We start from the raw sequence: 19,403 nt of genomic DNA, 5'->3' as shown, positions 1-19,403 counted from the left end.
GGGGAGAGAGAGGGGGGGATACAGGAGAGAGATAGGGGAGAGAGAGAGAAGAGAGAGAGGGAGATACAGGAGAGAGAGAGAGAGGTGAGAGAGGGGGATACAGGAGAGAGAGAGAGAGGTGAGAGGGGGATACAGGAGAGAGAGGGGAGATACAGGAGAGAGAGGGGAGAGAGAGGGGAGAGAGAGAGGGGGAGATACAGGAGAGAGAGGGGAGAGAGAGAGGGGGGGATACAGGAGAGAGAGGGGAGAGAAAGAGGAGAGAGAGGGGGGGGATACAGGAGAGAGGGGGGATACAGGAGAGAGAGAGGAGAGAGAGAGGGGGGATACAGGAGAGAGAGAGGAGAGAGAGAGGGGGATACAGGAGAGAGAGAGGAGAGAGAAAGAGAGGGGATACAGGAGAGAGAGAGGAGGAGAGAGAGAGGGGATACAGGAGAGAGAGAGGAGAGAGAGAGAGGGGATACAGGAGAGAGAGGGGAGAGAGAGAGAGGGGGAGATACAGGAGGAGAGAGGGGAGAGAGGAGAGAGAGGGGGGGGATACAGGAGAGAGGGGGGATACAGGAGAGAGAGAGGAGAGAGAGAGGGGGATACAGGAGAGAGAGAGGAGAGAGAGAGAGGGGATACAGGAGAGAGAGAGGGGGGATACAGGAGAGAGAGGGGAGAGAAAGAGGAGAGAGAGAGGGGGGATACAGGAGAGAGGGGGGATACAGGAGAGAGAGGGGAGAGAAAGAGGAGAGAGAGAGGGGGATACAGGAGAGAGAGGGGAGAGAGAGAGGGGGATACAGGAGAGAGAGAGGGGATAGAGAGAGGGGGGATACAGGAGAGAGGGGGGATACAGGAGAGAGAGGGATACAGGAGAGAGAGAGGGGGGATACAGGAGAGAGGGGGGATACAGGAGAGAGGGGGGATACAGGAGAGAGGGGGGATACAGGAGAGAGGGGGGATACAGGAGAGAGAGAGGATACAGGAGAGAGAGAGGATACAGGAGAGAGGGGAGAGGAACCTACCAGCTCCAGGATTGGACTCCATGGTAGTAGTAATGTAGGATCCACTGGATTCCCTCCACATAGCACAACGCCTGGTTGGCTAGAAACTCACTGAAAACAATAATACAAAAAAAACAAGTTTCAAAGATTGTCACAGCTAGGGCGGTCATGAAATTATGTCAGCCGGTGATTGTCATGCAAATAACCACGGTAACTGACCGGTAATTAACAAATATGTTTGTTGAGCATCTCTGGCTTCCACACATAGCGTACAAGCCACTGATGCGGACTTTTGGAACATCTACATTTTAAAAAGTCTAATACATCCATTTAATATAGCCTACACCATCACACTAAATCCATGTAATATGGCCTACACCATCACACTAAATCCATGTAATATAGCCTACACCATCACACTAAATCCATTTAATATAGCCTACACCATCACACTAAATCCATGTAATATAGCCTACACCATCACACTAAATCCATGTAATATAGCCTACACCATCACACTAAATCCATTTAATATAGCCTACACCATCACACTAAATCCATGTAATATAGCCTACACCATCACACTAAATCCATTTAATATAGCCTACACCATCACACTAAATCCATTTAATATAGCCTACACCATCACACTAAATCCATGTAATATAGCCTACACCATCACACTAAATCCATGTAATATAGCCTACACCATCACACTAAATCCATTTAATATAGCCTACGCCATCACACTAAATCCATTTAATATAGCCTACGCCATCACACTAAATCCATTTAATATAGCCTACACCATCACACTAAATCCATTTAATATAGCCTAAACCATCACACTAAATCCATGTAATATAGCCTACACCATCACACTAAATCCATGTAATATAGCCTACACCATCTCCATGATGTATTTTAGGCACGTCTAAAGAATAAAAAACATCAGCTGGCGCACCCAGAAAAATGTGTTTGTGTGAAGGTGCTGACTAACAGCAAATAAACTATAACAAATGAAGAGTGGCTCACTCCATATATAAAGTCCCAGTAAGTTATTGGGTATTTCCCAATGTTTGGGCATCACTGTGCCTTCTTCAGGGTGATGTCATGAATACTTGAACCAGCTTATGTAGACAAACAGTGCAATTAGTGCAACCAATGACAATACTGAGGGATGTGTCATAAAGATTCAATTAATTAGGATGAATTAGTGAAACTGTTAAAAAAAACTAGTTTATGGCATATTAAATATATTAGACTATTGTTATATAGAAACAATTGAATATTGTATATAATATTAGCATCAACATACATTATTGTTGAATTCAATTTCACATATTTAATTGTTTTGTATTTCATTTTTCATATTTGTTGCATGTAATCTTTTGGTTCAACCTTAATGCATAATAAACATCATGGGGAACATATTAGGTGTACGCTGAAGAAAGAATATATCAATTTACTATATATTCTTTATACAGCTTATTAGCAATGAACTTTATATAGGAAATAAATATAGTAGTCCTAGCCTTTAGAAAGCTGAAAAGGATCCTATGTTTCTCACGTAATAGCATATCTTATAGAAATGTGAATGAACAGGAACACTTATTTCATTCCATGCATCAACCAACTATGAGGAGCTGGCTCTCACTGCCCAACAGGTGATCCTATGCCAAGCCTCTTATTACGTTTTGATTCGATTTTCAACTGTATTCATATCAGAGTGATTAAAGGCTGCACAGAGTACCGGTCGTTAGCGGCTGGCCGTTAGAACGTTTGGTAGGCTACTGATAATCTTTGCTAATTACCACCAGTGGCATCAGGGGGCAGTCTTGGAGAAGCCTAGTTACCGTGACTCAGTCAAGTGGAATCTGGCTGCAGTCATGACTGGTGTCTGCCGGTGTGGCGGTAATACAGTCACCGTAACAGCCCTAGTCACAGCTCTACAATGCCATCGTCTTTGCTTAGAGGCCGTTAGAGGCTGCAGGAAAATATTTTGAGAATGTTGGAAGAAGGTTTGGTATACAACTCACTCTGAGACCACCTCCACTCCCATCTTGGTCATGTAGTAGGTGCGCTTGTACTGTCGGAACTCTGCTTCAAACATGTCTTCTTCCTCCCCATCCTCCTCAAAACCTCTGCTGGGGCCTCTGCCCTCATCCAGCGCAGCCAGACGCAGAGAGTCTTTCTGCGCACACACACACACAGGTCAGCAAGATCTTCATACATGCATTTGTAGAATCTGTGTGTGTGTGTAGTCATGTCTCACCAGGTCTTTCTTCCTGGAATCCTTGCAGTGAGCCTCCTCTGCTGCCAGCCCTGCTGCCTCGTTCAAGTACTTGTTCCCCACCTTACTCTCAAACCACTTCAGATCCACAAACACCTCATTGAAGTGCTCCCTGTCAAACTAAGGGAGAGGAAGAGAGGGAAGACAAAGAGAGAAAGGGTAGCGAGAGATTGCGAAAAACAAATGTGAGAAAGAGTGTGAGACTGACAATCAGAAATGCATGGTAATGAAAAAAATGACACTGATAGTGGATGCTGGTCTCTCTTACCTCTGACAGTTTCTCCAGGTACTTCTCAAAGTTTCCCAGGTTCAGGTGACCATTCTCATTCAGGTATCCTGATGATGAGAAAAGACAACGAAATTGATTGCTTATTACTCACTATACTATCAGTGTGTATTTTGCCTGTCTGTGTGTGTGTGTGTCTGTGTGTGTGTGTATATTTGTGCGAGGGCTGTCCTCGACTCCAATTTTTTTTTGATTGACCGAAAAGTCTTCTGTCAACCAATCGAGTCTCCTACATTTTTAAAAGGTCTATTTTCCCAATACATAGACACACCGTGTGTGTGGCGTAATAACATCAACTATATGCACTGAACTTGCCTGACACTTTAAGCCACACATGTAAAACTCATTCCACGGAGGACCGAGTGTCTGAGGGTTTTCGCTCCTCCCTTGTACTTGATTGATGAATTAAGGTCCCTGATTAGTAAGGAAATTAGTTTTTTGAAATGAAAAAGCTATAGACACTAGGCCCTCCATGGAATGAGTTTGACACCCCTGCTTTAAAAGCACTGTTTGATGAAATGAGACACTAAAGCCTCAAGAGGGAGCACCAGATCAAGTAAAAATGTTTTTACAAAGTCTATTGTCTGTACTCGACCATCCTCCTCCCCGCTCCCTGTGGCCTTAGCAGATTCTGCCATTACGCTCCTGAAGTTGAAGGTAATTGGTTACACTAGGGGTCTGTAACCTTCATGTACAATGCCAACCTATCTTACCATTTCTACCGATCTGCGTGCCAGTTATGGTTTTCATGTGCATATTTTCGTGGAACAGTTTCATTTGATGAACAGCTTCCTATCTCAATCATTATCATTTGGTTAAATCAAAAATCTATCTAAATGAAAATACAAATCTAAAAGTAACTTCTATTTCCAACCTTGTACAAACATCCTATATAAAGCCCCACATTTATTTTCTTCCAGGTAGAAAACATTCTGATAAAAAATAAGTGTCCTATAAACCACGTTGGCTACACATGGCCTGTCTGCAAAGAACTTGTAACAATGTATCAACGGTGTCCTGCCTGTAGCTTGCACTAGCAAACCACAAATATTCTGGGCCCTCAGGACAGACACAGCTGTAGGCCATGAGCAAGGGATAAGAAGTCATCAGGTAGGCCTATTTTATGACGTTTCCAATGGTTCAGAGCATGACATTGTTCCTTTTCACACCGAGTGGTTATCTAAAGGGAGAGAGCTGGAAAGACTTCAAATACATACTGAAACTATTGTCATTCTCAATGGATGTAAAAACAGACTTTGTTTCCTTGCTGTTTGAGGTGAAGAAAAATGTACTTTGAGAAGCTCCACAGCTCATAAGTGGTGGTGATTAAAGAGAATCAGAAATACTGTCAGATCCCCAAATGGGCACATTCATAAGCCTAAATTTGCTCGCAGGCCAGGTAGCCTAGGCCTACTTCTATGGGTAATCAGGTGCGTGTAGATAATCAGGTGTACTACTGTAGATTTAAAAAATAATGTGGAATTGACAGACTAACAATCAAAGGGCAAACTATTCACACAATGAAGTTATGAAACAATGAATGTGCAGGAATTGGCGGGAGAGAGTGCATTCTGGAGAGAGATGTCCATTGTGCATCTTAGTTACACTCCTCTTCTTCTTAGACTGCAGCAACCACACGGCCTCCGCAATGGATTAGTCCACTGAGACAGGCGCGAATCAGACAGCTGTCTTGTGTGCCATAAATATATATATTTGCGACTGCTCGACTAAAAAAAATCTTGGTCAACCAACAGCCTTTTGACCAAACAATAAACCAGTGGACTAAATGGGGTCAGCCCTAATTTATGAGCTTGTCCATGTGTTCTCACCTCCTAGTGTTGGCAGCACACTGATGTAGGTGCGGTAGAGAAGAGGTAGGGCGTCGTGGTTTATGTGAAGATGAGGAAGATGAGGGATGAAGTCATTCCCAACAAGAAAGCCCATCAGGATCCAGTCATCTATGATTCGCTCCAGGTCGTACTCAAATGAGATCTTATTCTGTCAAACAACCAATCGAAAGAGATCTTATTCAGAAACAACCAACAGGATGAGATCTTACTGTAAGGAACAACCAATCATATGACCTTATTGTTATTCAAACCATTCATAGAGAACTGATAGTGTGAATTGATTACTTCTAGGGGAGTTTATTTTGCATCTACTATATTGGTCACACTCCAGCAAGATTTGAATGTATGAATGTGTCTTACCTTAACTTCAGAGAACTCGTAGTCTATGTACTCCCTAAATAGTGACAGGTGCAGTAGGTGGAAGGTTGTCTCCTCTGGAGCAGTTATTCTACAGGAGGACAATACATACTGATTACTAGGGATGGAAATAATACCGAACACAAATAGAAAAACACAACAAGTGTTGCTCCCAGGTTGGATGAGCTGAAATAAAAGATCCCAGAAATAGAAAAACACAACAAGTGTTGCTCCCAGGTTTGATGAGCTGAAATAAAAGATCCCAGAAATAGTTCCATACGCACAAAAACCTATTTCTCTAAAATGTTGTGCAGAAATGTGTTGACATCCCTGTTAGTGAGCATTTCTCCTTTGCCAAGATAATCCATCCACCTGACGGGTGTGGCATATTAAGAAGCTGATTAAACAGCATGATCATTACACATGTTCACCTTGTGATGGGGACAATAAAAGACCACTCTAAAATGTGCAGTTCTGTCACAACACAACGCCACAGATGCCTCAAGTTGAGGGAGTGTGCAATTGGCATGCTGACAGCAGGAATATCCACCAGAACTGTTGCCAGATCATTTCTATACCATAAGCTGCCTTCAATGTTGTTTTAAAGAATTTGGCAGTACATCCAACCGGCCTCACAACCGCAGACCATGTGTAACCACGGCAGCCCAGGACCTCCACATCCTGCTTCTTCACCTGTGGGATCGTCTGAGACCAGTCACTCTTGAGTATTTCTGTCTGTAATGAAGCCCCTTTGTGGGGAGAAACTAATTCTGATTGGCTGGGCCTGGCTCCCAAGCGGGTGCACCCCATCCATTCATGTGAAATACATATTTCAAAGCCACTTATATTGGTCGCATACACATGTTTAGCAAATGTTATTGCAGGTGTAGCGAAATGTTCCTTGCGCCAACAGTGCATTAATGTCTAACAATACACACATCTAAAAAGTCAAAAGAATGGAATTCAGAAATATAGAATGGAAGAAATAAAATACAAAAGTTGCTTAGTAGCCTTGTTATGAACTAGATGTTGCGTTTATATTTTTGTTCAGTATATTTCACTATTAAAATCATATCAAGACATTTCAGTTTTCCGGATAGTCAATTCTATAAAAAAAAAATCATTTAAAAATGTCTTTATACTCTCTTGAACAATCAGAACGATGCAAATTCTGAGGGCAGAGGAAAGCTACCACACCAGCAGACATGCTGCTATTCTCCGGTAGTTTTAGGCTAACAGCAACAGTGAAAGAGAAGTCTGATAGAACTAAATATCTTTCTGGTGAATGTTTTGCATTGATCCGTGTCAGGTCTTGAGGAACCCCGTTATGTGCATGCCTGTAATTGCCATTTCTCCAAAAAATGAACAAACAAGTAATCGAATACTAACGTCCGTTCAGATTTTCGAATAAGTGCCCATCGTTATACCTCTGTCTTACACACACACACACACACACACACAGCACTGTCTCTTGCACATGCCCACACACACACAGCATTGTCTCTTGCACATGCCCGCACACACACACACACACACACAGCACTGTCTCTTGCACATGCCCACACACACCTTTTCTGGTTTTTCTTCCCTCCAAAGCGGACCTCTTCTCTGAGTAGGGAGAAGTGTGGCTCATGGCTCGTCAGACCTAACATCATCTGTAGGAGAGGAGTGAGAGATATCATAGTTAACACAACAGACCTTCCATCACCTGTAGGAGAGGAGTGAGAGATATCATAGTTAACACAACAGACCTTCCATCACCTGTAGGAGAGGAGTGAGAGATATCATAGTTAACACAACAGACCTTCCATCACCTGTAGGAGAGGAGTGAGAGATATCATAGTTAACACAACATACCTTCCATCACCTGTAGGAGAGGAGTGAGAGATATCATAGTTAACACAACAGACCTTCCATCACCTGTAGGAGAGGAGTGAGAGATATCATAGTTAACACAACAGACCTTCCATCACCTGTAGGAGAGGAGTGAGAGATATCATAGTTAACACAACAGACCTTACATCACCTGTAGGAGAGGAGTGAGAGATATCATAGTTAACACAACAGACCTTACATCATCTGTAGGAGAGGAGTGAGAGATATCATAGTTAACACAACAGACCTTACATCACCTGTAGGAGAGGAGTGAGAGATATCATAGTTAACACAACAGACCTTACATCACCTGTAGGAGAGGAGTGAGAGATATCATAGTTAACACAACAGACCTTACATCACCTGTAGGAGAGGAGTGAGAGATATCATAGTTAACACAACAGACCTTACATCACCTGTAGGAGAGGAGGGAGAGATATCATAGTTAACACAACATACCTTCCATCACCTGTAGGAGAGGAGTGAGAGATATCATAGTTAACACAACAGACCTTACATCACCTGTAGGAGAGGAGTGAGAGATATCATAGTTAACACAACAGACCTTACATCACCTGTAGGAGAGGAGTGAGAGATATCATAGTTAACACAACAGACCTTACATCACCTGTAGGAGAGGAGTGAGAGATATCATAGTTAACACAACAGACCTTACATCACCTGTAGGAGAGGAGTGAGAGATATCATAGTTAACACAACAGACCTTACATCACAGCATACCAGAGTTTGTGTAAATAGTAAGAGAACTGTAAAAAACTGACACTAAAATTACCAGAGACATACATATCACACACCCTCCCTGATACATATCTGTGCCATCTCTCTTACACACACACACACAGGCCACCCACCAGGTCAGCGTCCAGGCCATAGAGACAGTGGCGTGTGTTTGGGTCGTGGTCTGGCTTGGTGTTTTCCCAGCGGATAAACTCCATGATCTTATGTTCTCCTTCTCCTGGAGTCTGACAGGGAAACAGGCTTACAGTATTACCGTCTGACAGGGAAACAGGCTTACAGTATTACGGTCTGACAGGGAAACAGGCTTACAGTATTACCGTCTGACAGGGAAACAGGCTTACAGTATTACCGTCTGACAGGGAAACAGGCTTACAGTATTACCGTCTGACAGGGAAACAGGCTTACAGTATTACCGTCTGACAGGGAAACAGGCTTACAGTATTACCGTCTGACAGGGAAACAGGCTTACAGTATTACCGTCTGACAGGGAAACAGGCTTACAGTATTACCGTCTGACAGGGAAACAGGCTTACAGTATTACCGTCTGACAGGGAAACAGGCTTACAGTATTACCGTCTGACAGGGAAACAGGCTTACAGTATTACCGTCTGACAGGGAAACAGGCTTAAAATATTACCGTCTGACAGGGAAACAGTGTTACAGTATTACCGTCTGACAGGGAAACAGGCTTACAGTATTACCGTCTGACAGGGAAACAGGCTTACAGTATTACCGTCTGACAGGGAAACAGGCTTACAGTATTACCGTCTGACAGGGAAACAGGCTTACAGTATTACCGTCTGACAGGGAAACAGGCTTACAGTATTACCGTCTGACAGGGAAACAGGCTTACAGTATTACGGTCTGACAGGGAAACAGGCTTACAGTACTACGGTCTGACAGGGAAACAGGCTTACAGTATTACGGTCTGACAGGGAAACAGGCTTACAGTATTACCGTCTGACAGGGAAACAGGCTTACAGTATTACCGTCTGACAGGGAAACAGGCTTACAGTATTACCGTCTGACAGGGAAACAGGCTTACAGTATTACCGTCTGACAGGGAAACAGGCTTACAGTATTACCGTCTGACAGGGAAACAGGCTTACAGTATTACCGTCTGACAGGGAAACAGGCTTACAGTATTACCGTCTGACAGGGAAACAGGCTTACAGTATTACCGTCTGACAGGGAAACAGGCTTACAGTATTACCGTCTGACAGGGAAACAGGCTTAAAATATTACCGTCTGACAGGGAAACAGTGTTACAGTATTACCGTCTGACAGGGAAACAGGCTTACAGTATTACCGTCTGACAGGGAAACAGGCTTACAGTATTACCGTCTGAGAGAAACAGTGTTACAGTTAGGGTCGTTGAGGTGACCGTATTACCGTCTGAGAGAAACAGTGTTACAGTTAGGGTCGTTGAGGTGACCGTATTACCGTCTAAGAGAAACAGTGTTACAGTTAGGGTCGTTGAGGTGACTGTATTACCGTCTGAGAGAGAAACAGTGTTACAGTTAGGGTCGTTGAGGTGACTGTATTAACGTCTGAGAGAGAAACAGTGTTACAGTTAGGGTCGTTGAGGTGACCGTATTACCGTCTGAGAGAGAAACAGTGTTACAGTTAGGGTCGTTGAGGTGACTGTATTAACGTCTGAGAGAGAAACAGTGTTACAGTTAGGGTCGTTGAGGTGACCGTATTACCGTCTGAGAGAGAAACAGTGTTACAGTTAGGGTCGTTGAGGTGACCGTATTACCGTCTGAGAGAAACAGTGTTACAGTTAGGGTCGTTGAGGTGACCGTATTACCGTCTGAGAGAAACAGTGTTACAGTTAGGGCTGTTGAGGTGACCGTATTACCGACTGGTAGTCATGAGTCATGACCACAGTCAAATTCAATGTGACTGTTGAGTCATGGTAATCTCCTCCTATGCACTCTGGACATAGTACCAACTCACTAACGATCATCAGGTCAGCCTGGTCGTCAGGGCTCCCGTGTCCCTCTAACAGCAATGTAAATGCAATCGAATAATCACATCAAACATCATCAAAACAGTATCGTGCTATTAAGGTCTTCGTCATTCACAATTAAAGTTGCCAAATAACTCTAAGGCTAGCATATACAGTGCATTCAGCAAGTATTCAGACCCCTTGACTTTTTCCACATTGTTACATTACCGCCTTATTCTAAAATGGATTAAATAGTTCCCCCCCCCCCATCAACCTACACACAATACTCCATAATGACAAAGCAAAAACAGGTTTAGAAATGTTCGCTAATTTATTAAAAATACAACACTGAAATATCATATTCACATAAGTATTCAGACCCTTCACTCAGCACTTTGTTGAAGCACCTTTGTCAGTGATTACACCCTCAAACCTTCTTGGGTATGATGCTACCAGCTTGGCAAACCTGTATTTGGGGAGTTTCTCCCACTCTTCTCTACAGATCATCTCAAGCTCTGTCAGGTTGGATAGGGAGCGTCGCTGCACAGCTATTTTCAGGTCTCTCCAGAGATGTCAAATCAAATCAAATTTTATTTGTCACATACACATGGTTAGCAGATGTTAATGCGAGTGTAGCGAAATGCTTGTGCTATTAGTTCCGACAATGCAGTAATAACCAACAAGTAATCTAACTAACAATTCCAAAACTACTACCTTATACACACACAAGTGTAAGGGGATAAAGAATATGTACATAAAGATATATGAATGAGTGATGGTACAGAGCGGCATAGGCAAGATACAGTAGATGGTATCGAGTACAGTATATACATATGAGATGAGTATGTAAACAAAGTGGCATAGTTAAAGTGGCTGGTGATACATGTATTACATAAGGATGCAGTAGATGATATAGAGTACAGTATATACCTATACATATGAGATGAATAATGTAGGGTATGTAAACATATTAGGTAGCATTGGCTAGTGATATATTTTACATCATTTCCCATCAATTCCCATTATTAACTGGCTGGAGTTGAGTCAGTGTGTTGGCAGCAGCCACTCAATGTTAGTGGTGGCTGTTTAACAGTCTGATGGTCTTGAGACTGAAAAACAGCTTCTGTCTCTCGGTCCCAGCTTTGATGCACCTGTACTGATCTCGCCTTCTGGATGATAGCGGGGTGAACAGGCAGTGGCTCGGGTGGTTGTTGTCCTTGATGATCGTTATGGCCTTCCTGTGACATCGGGTGGTGTAGGTGTCCTGGAGGGCAGGTAGTTTGCCCCCGGTGATGCGTTGTGCAGACCTCACTACCCTCTGCAGAGCCTTACTGTTGTGGGCAGAGCAGTTGCCGTACCAGGCGGTGATACAGCCCGCCAGGATGCTCTCGATTGTGCATCTGTAGAAGTTTGTGAGTGCTTTTGGTGACAAGCCGAATTTCTTCAGCCTCCTGAGGTTGAAGAGGCGCTGCTGCGCCTTCTTCACGATGCTGTCTGTGTGGGTGGACCAATTCAGTTTGTCTGTGATGTGTACGCCGAGGAACTTAAAACTTACTACCCTCTCCACTACTGTTCCATCGATGTGGATAGGGGGGTGTTCCCTCTGCTGTTTCCTGAAGTCCACAATCATCTCCTTAGTTTTGTTGATGTTGAGTGGGAGGTTATTTTCCTGACACCACACTCCGAGGGCCCTCACCTCCTCCCTGTAGGCCGTCTCGTCGTTGTTGGTAATCAAGCCTACCACTGTTGTGTCGTCCGCAAACTTGATGATTGAGTTGGAGGCGTGCGTGGCCACGCAGTCGTGGGTGAACAGGGAGTACAGGAGAGGGCTCAGAACGCACCCTTGTGGTGCCCCAGTGTTGAGGATCAGCTGGGTGGAGATGTTGTTGCCTACCCTCACCACCTGGGGGCGGCCCGTCAGGAAGTCCAGTACCCAGTTGCACAGGGCGGGGTCGAGACCCAGGGTCTCGAGCTTGATGAGTGGGTCTAGGGTGTCAGGTAGGGTGGAGGTGATATGGTCCTTGACTAGTCTCTCAAAGCACTTCATGATGACGGAAGTGAGTGCTACGGGGCGGTAGTCGTTTAGCTCAGTTACCTTAGCTTTCTTGGGAACAGGAACAATGGTGGCCCTCTTGAAGCATGTGGGAACAGCAGACTGGGATAGGGATTGGTTGAATATGTCCGTAAACACACCAGCCAGCTGGTCTGCGCATGCTCTGAGGGCGCGGCTGGGGATGCCGTCTGGGCCTGCAGCCTTGCGAGGGTTAACACGTTTAAATGTTTTCCTCACATCGGCTGCAGTGAAGGAGAGTCCGCATGTTTTGGTTGCGGGCCGTGTCAGTGGCACTGTATATGTTTGATCGGGTTCATGTCCGGGCTCTGGCTGAGCCACTCAAGGACATTCAGAGGCTTGTCCCAAAGCCATTCCTGCGTCGTCTTGGCTGTGTGCTTAGGGTCGTTGTCCTGCTGGAAGGTGAACCTTCGCCCCAGTCTGAGGTCCTGAGAGCGCTGGAGCAGGTTTTCATCAAGGATCTCTCTGTACTTTGCTCTGTTCATCTTTCCCTCGACCCTGACTAGTCTTCCAGTTCCTGCCGCTGAAAAACAACCCCACAGCATGATGCTGCGACCACCGTATTTTACCATAGCGATGGTGCCAGGTTTCCTCCAGACGTGACGTAATGTGCCTTTTACAGAGGAGTGGCTTCCGTCTGGCCACTCTACCATAAAGGCCTGATTTGTGGAGTGCTGCAGAGATGATGGTCCTTCAGGAAGGTTCTCCCATCTCCAAGGAACTCTGGAGCTATGTCAGTGACCATCGGGTTCTTGGTCACCTCCCTGACCAAGGCCCTTCTCCCCCGATTGCTCAGTTTGGCCAGCTCTAGGAAGTGTCTTGGTGGTTCTAAAAATTATTCTATTTAAGAATTATGGAGGCCACTGCGTTCTTTGGGACTGACCTGGCCACTGCGTTCTCTGAGGTGCTGACCTGTTGCACCCTCGACAACTACTATGATTATTATTATTTGACCATGCTGGTCATCTATGAACGTTTGAACATCTTGGCCATGTTCTGTTATAATCTCTACCCGGCACAGCCAGAAGAGGACTGGCCACCCCTCATTGCCTGGTTCTGCTCTAGGTTTCTTCCTAGGTTTTGGCCTTTCTAGGGAGTTTTTCCTAGCCACCGTGCTTCTACACCTGCATTGCTTGCTGTTTGGGGTTTTAGGCTGGGTTTCTGTACAGCACTTTGAGATATCAGCTGAAGTAAGAAGGGCTATATAAATACATTTGATTTTGATTTGAATTCCTTCAACCTCATGGCTTGATTTTTGCTCTGACATGCACTGTCAACTGTGGGTCCTTATATAGAGAGGTGTGCCTTTGCAAATCATGTCCAATCAATAAAATTTACCACAGGTGGACACCAAGTTGTAGAGGCATCTCAAGGATGATCGATGGAAACAGGATGCACTTGAGCTCAATGTCGAGTCTCATAGCAAAGGGCCTGAATACTTATGTAAATAATGTATTTAGTTCAAAAAATGTGCTAACATTTCTAAAAAACTGTTTTCACTTTGCCATTATGGGGTATGTGTGTAGATTGATGAGGGAAAACATTTAATTCATTTTGGAATATGGCTGTAACATAACAAAATGTGGAAAAAGGAAAGGGGTCTGAATACTTCCAGAATGCACTGTAGGACCTGTTTCAAATTATCACTTTTATGCTCAACATAGCCACTTCAAATGCGCACTTCATATGCAATTACATGGAAAAATATGCTTTCTATTTTATTCAATATCTATTTTATAATCTTCTTACTATAAAATCATATAATGGCATGGGACTTATAAGCATATCTTGTTTGCTAGATGAACAAGCCTACATCCTATGGCATGGCACATAGTCAGATAACATACAGCAGGCCAACTAATATTATATTCTTCTGAAATACATTTTCTTCATGTTATAGTGTTCTTTTACACCTGCCTAAAATAATGGATTTACTGTGATGATGTACATTCAATTGATTTATTAGACTTTTTAAAATGTTGATGTTTTCAAAGGCATGCATCAGCAGCTTGTATGTGTGGAGGCCTAGAGATGCTAAATGTGTTTGTTAATTAACGGTAAATTACAGTGAAACCGGCAGTCTTTTGCATGACAACAACCAGCTGACAAAATGTAATGTCCGCCACAGCCCTCGTTACAGTCAGTCACCGAGGAAAACAGAAATCGCACGCACACTATGAAACATTTGTGGGGAAATCTGGGAAATGTGCAACAGAAACACACACTGACAGACATACATGCACACAGAGCCCCCAGTCCTCACCTCGTGTCCAGAAAGGTAGACGTTAACTCCTTTCCAGGCATTGTCTGTGGACAGTTTACTGTTGACAAAGTACTTGAGCTGCTCCTGTAACCTGGCCATGAAGTCCGTCCCTACAGGAGAGATATGATGGGTCGTATTCATTAGGCACCAAACGGAAGAAAACAGACCAAAACTGGGAGGGACTACCGGAACTTAATAATAAGAACATCTTAATTTCCTTCTCTGTTGGAGAACATTTTGCTATGGTGTGCCCTAATGAATACAAACACCTTCATTCATGACACCTACATCCTAAAAACCTAGGATTTGGATGAGGGTATGAGCTGACAGATAGATAGCTGGAGAAGTGGATGGATTGTGTAGTAGGCTACATACCAGGTGTGATGCAGTTAGAGTCAAAGCGGGCCTCAGAGGGTAGGACCTCTCCTTTCTCTAGGGCCTTCTTTATCTTGTCCTCTGCTTCTTTGGCCGACCTTTACAAGAAACATGTTAATGAAGATGTGTGATCTATCACTATGCCACTCTGTCACAGATACAGCACATAAAGTTCAAATGAATTTATTATAATCATGATCATTACCTGAATCTCCTGCCTCTCTGCTGGTTCATCTTGGCCCGAGGAGCCACCCCATCCACAGCCATGAAGAACACCTTCCTGGGCTTGATGATCCTGAACAGCACCTCCAGATAGTGGAAGATGTCTGCAAAGATCTTCTCCTCCGAGATACGGAAGTGGACGTCCTCGTCATTGGGGTGGGAGCACTGGTGGATGATGCCATTCATATCCAGGTAGAGGTTGTCAAACTCCGGAATCTGGAGAAGAGGGGGGAAAGGGGGATGTTGGAGTAGTATGTCTATTAACCTATAGCAAGTGGATAATAGCATCAACCCTTGAATAATGGTGGAAGTGTATTTATGAGTTGAGGATACAAACGATCTAGTGGGGTTAACTGGAAACAGTAGGAAGAAGTGCATTATTATTTAGGAAACATTAACATGCAGAGTTAACACGCTTGTAGCTAAACCACAGCATGACTCAGGGCAGAGGGTCACAGAGTCATACTGTGGCCTGAGGTCAACATTCCACTCCCTAATGCATATTGCATACCTACCAATCAGTAATGTAAATTACTTAGATAGAAATACTTTAAAGTGCTACTTAGGTACTATTTTTGGGTATGTGTACTTTACTATTTATATTTTTGACAACTTTTACTCCACTACATTACTAAACACAATGCATTTTTTACTTCCATACATTTTCCAGACACCTAAAAGTACTCGTTACATTAATTGAACGCTCAGGCAGGACATCAATATGGTCCAATTCACGCACCTATTAATATAATGCGTACTTTTTCCACCACTGATGGCGATACATTTGGGCTAACCTGGCGGTGATCTCGACAGTGTTGTATCAGGTCGACGACTGCAATGTGTTATTCAGAAAATGTTTCTATTTAGCTACTTGACAAACTTAAAGTGTAGCTAGCTAACATAGGTCTTATTCACACACGGTAGACTTATTGTTATGATCATCTAAACGGAGCTGGTAGTAGTAACATAAACTGGCTGGCTAAATAAGTACCTAGAGGGAAATGGAGTCAAACACGAAATTGGTTGGTAAATATTGGTTGGCTAACTAGCTATAGCTATGTTTATATTTACAATAAAATGTTGGGTTATGTATTACCATAATAATCATATCAGTAGCGAGTGCAGCAGAGTGGAAACAGCAATACGTGGATATGAACCCGTTATAGGCCTGCTATATTTCGCTTGCTAGCTAGCTGCAACAGTAACGTTATTAATAAGCAAAGTAGAATATCGATATCATACCTGATGTTCCTTGACAACTTCACTCAGGCAAGGGTATCGCTCTGAAATCCATCGGTAGAATTTCGGCACTCCCATCTTGACCACAAACTCTTCCCTTTGAGCTAAATTTATACAATTTCAACGGTATAAGAGATGTGTAAAGTTACATGAGAAGTTGTGTTTGCTACGGGGTCCGGGATTTTGTTTCTGTAGCAGCTACGCTAACTAGCTGGCTGTAACTGTCCAGCCAGTAAAACAGTCCGGGTGGAATCAATGACGTAACAACCAGAAAGCCAGCTCTCAAACACAAAATTGTCAAATGTACTGTGTGACCAAATAGATATCATGTTTCAAATATTAATAAAACACAATTTAAATGTATGAATAACAAATCTAGGCTTGTTTTTCATTTAATATGGTACTTTCATTCTTGTGCAATCATTTATTTGTTCCCGGCGATACACGCATTTAGTAATTACTGGTTCCACGTCAGCACAAAGAAGCGGACCAGCTAATGACGAACAACACATCATGCAACAATTTCAAAGATTTTACTGAGCTACAGTTCATATAAGGAAATCAGTCAATTGAAATGCATTAGGCCCTAATCTATGGATTCCACATGACTGTGAATACAGATATGCATCTGTTTGTCAAAGATACCTTAAAAAAATAACAGGTAAGGGTGTGGATCATATAACCATTCAGCATCTGGTGTAACCACCATTTGCCTCATGCAGTGACGACACATCTCCTTCTCATAGAGTTGATAAGGCTATTGTGGCCTGTGGAATGTTTTCCCACTCCTCCTCAATGGCTGTGTGAAATTGCTGGATATTGGCAGGAACTGGAACACGTGGTCGTACGCGTAAATAAAGAGCATCCCAAACGTGCTCAATGGGTTACATTTCTGGTGAGTATGCAGGCCATTGTCAGATTCCAGTTATTGTGTACAGATCCTTGCGACATGGGCCATGCATTATCATGCTGAAACATGAGGTGATGGCTGTGAATGAATGGCACGACAATGGGCCTCAGTATCTCGTCACGGTATATCTGTGCATTCAAATTGCCATCGATTAAAATGAAATTGTGTTCATTGTCCATAGCTTATGCCTGCCCATACTATAACCCCACCATGGGGCACTCTGTTCACAACATTGACATCAGCAAACCGTTCGTCCACACAACGCCATCTGTTGAAAATGGGATTAATCTGTGAAGAGCACACTTCTCCAGCGTGCCAGTGGCCATCGAAGGTGAGCGTTTGCCCACTGAAGTCAGTTACGGCGCAGTCAGGTCAAGACCCTGGTGAGGACAATGAGCACACAGATTAGCTTCCCTGATACTAGTTTCTGACAGTTTGTGCAGAAATTATTTGGTTGTACAAACCCACAGTTTCATCAGATGTCCCGGTAGTTGGTCTCAGACGATCCCGCGTGGTTACACTTTGTCTGCAGTTGTGAGGTCGGTTGGACGTACTGCCAAATTGTCTAAAACGACCTTGTGGCTTATGGTAGAGAAATTAACATTAATTTGGCAACAGCTCTGGTGGACATTCCTGCAGTCAGCATGCCAATTGCACACTCCCTCAAAATTTGAGACAATCTGGCATTGTCTTGTGTGACACAACTTCACATTTTAGAGTGGCTTTTTATTGTCCCCAGCACAAGGTACACCTGTGTAATTGTCATGCTGTTTAATCAGCTTCTTGATATGTCACACCTGTCAGGTGGATGGATTATCTTGGCAAATTAGAAATGCTCACTAACAGGGATGTAAATACATTTGTGCACAACGTTTTAGAGAAACAAGCTTTTTTAGCATTTTGGAAAATTTCTGGGATCTTTTATTTTAGCTCATGAAACATGGGACCAACACTTTGCATGTTGCATTTCTATTTTTGTTCAAAATATTTACCCTCACCTCTCTCACCCATTGAAGTTAGACTGTTTTCACAAAGCTGGCCAACCTACAAAGCTTGTTGACATGACGGTGAGGAACAATGCAAACAATAAGGCTCTGGCAATCTCTTCCACTGTTTCAAAAATGGACATTGTTAAAAAAAAAATCCATTGTATTTCAGGAAAAGCATTAAAGCGATGATATGTAGAATGCCTCTAGAAATTGCTCCAGCCAGCATTTCAAGTAGGCTTTTGAGCTCTTTCATGTACTTCAGATTGTGTGGTTAGAAAATAATCAAGGGTGGGTTATCAAATCATGTTGTTTTCTTTTATTGTTTTGGAACCCTAACCAAATTGACGTATGAAAATCCTTAGATCACTGTGGTAAATTTAGAATCTAGATTTTTGCAATGAAAGATGATTTCTGTATATTTTATAACCAGTAGAAAAGTAATAAACAGGTAGCCTTTCCTGCAGTCTAATGACCAAATTGCCCTCTAGTGGCCTGATGTGATACAGCCTGGATTCGAACCAGGTACTATAGTGACGCCTCTTGCACTGAGATGCAGTGTCTTAGACCTGTGCAATTGTTATATTTCAGTCTTCTGTGATGTACAGTACCAGTCAAGTTGACACACCTACTCTTTCAAGGGTTTTTCTTTATTTTTACTATGTTCTACATTGTAGAATAATAGTGAAGACATCAAAACTACGAAATAACACATATAGAATCATGTTGTAACCAAAAAGGTGTTAAACAAGTATATATTATATTTGAGATTCTTCAAAGTAGCCACCTTTTGCCTTGATGACAGCTTGGCGCACTCTTGGCATTCTCTCAACCAGCTTCATGAGGTAGTCACCTGGAATGCATTTCAATTAACAGGTGTGCCTTGTCATAAGTTAATATGTGGAATTTCTTTCTTAATGCGTTTCAGCCAATCAGTTGTGTTGTGACAAGGAAGGGGTGGTATACAGAAGATAGACCTATTT

The 19,403-nt window shown here is 43.2% G+C and overlaps 1 protein-coding gene across 1 annotated transcript in view; it reads right to left on the bottom strand.

The window, feature by feature from the left end:
• Positions 1-16,776, bottom strand: part of xrn1 (5'-3' exoribonuclease 1) — a 37,941-nt gene extending 21,165 nt beyond the window's left edge. The window contains 12 exon segments of the mRNA XM_031807347.1: positions 1,005-1,094; positions 3,023-3,177; positions 3,259-3,396; positions 3,545-3,612; positions 5,392-5,560; positions 5,773-5,860; positions 7,339-7,424; positions 8,517-8,627; positions 14,689-14,798; positions 15,064-15,161; positions 15,269-15,501; positions 16,528-16,776. Of these exon segments, the coding sequence (XP_031663207.1) occupies positions 1,005-1,094; positions 3,023-3,177; positions 3,259-3,396; positions 3,545-3,612; positions 5,392-5,560; positions 5,773-5,860; positions 7,339-7,424; positions 8,517-8,627; positions 14,689-14,798; positions 15,064-15,161; positions 15,269-15,501; positions 16,528-16,602 (1,421 nt within the window). The 5' untranslated portion in view covers positions 16,603-16,776.
• Between the last annotated feature and the right edge of the window lie 2,627 nt (positions 16,777-19,403).

The sequence above is a fragment of the Oncorhynchus kisutch genome, linkage group LG27 (genome assembly GCF_002021735.2).
Source record: "Oncorhynchus kisutch isolate 150728-3 linkage group LG27, Okis_V2, whole genome shotgun sequence".
Taxonomy (NCBI): Eukaryota; Metazoa; Chordata; class Actinopteri; order Salmoniformes; family Salmonidae; genus Oncorhynchus; species Oncorhynchus kisutch.
The sequence above is the reverse complement of the archived record's forward strand: the minus strand, read 5'-3'. Positions and strand labels throughout refer to the sequence as shown.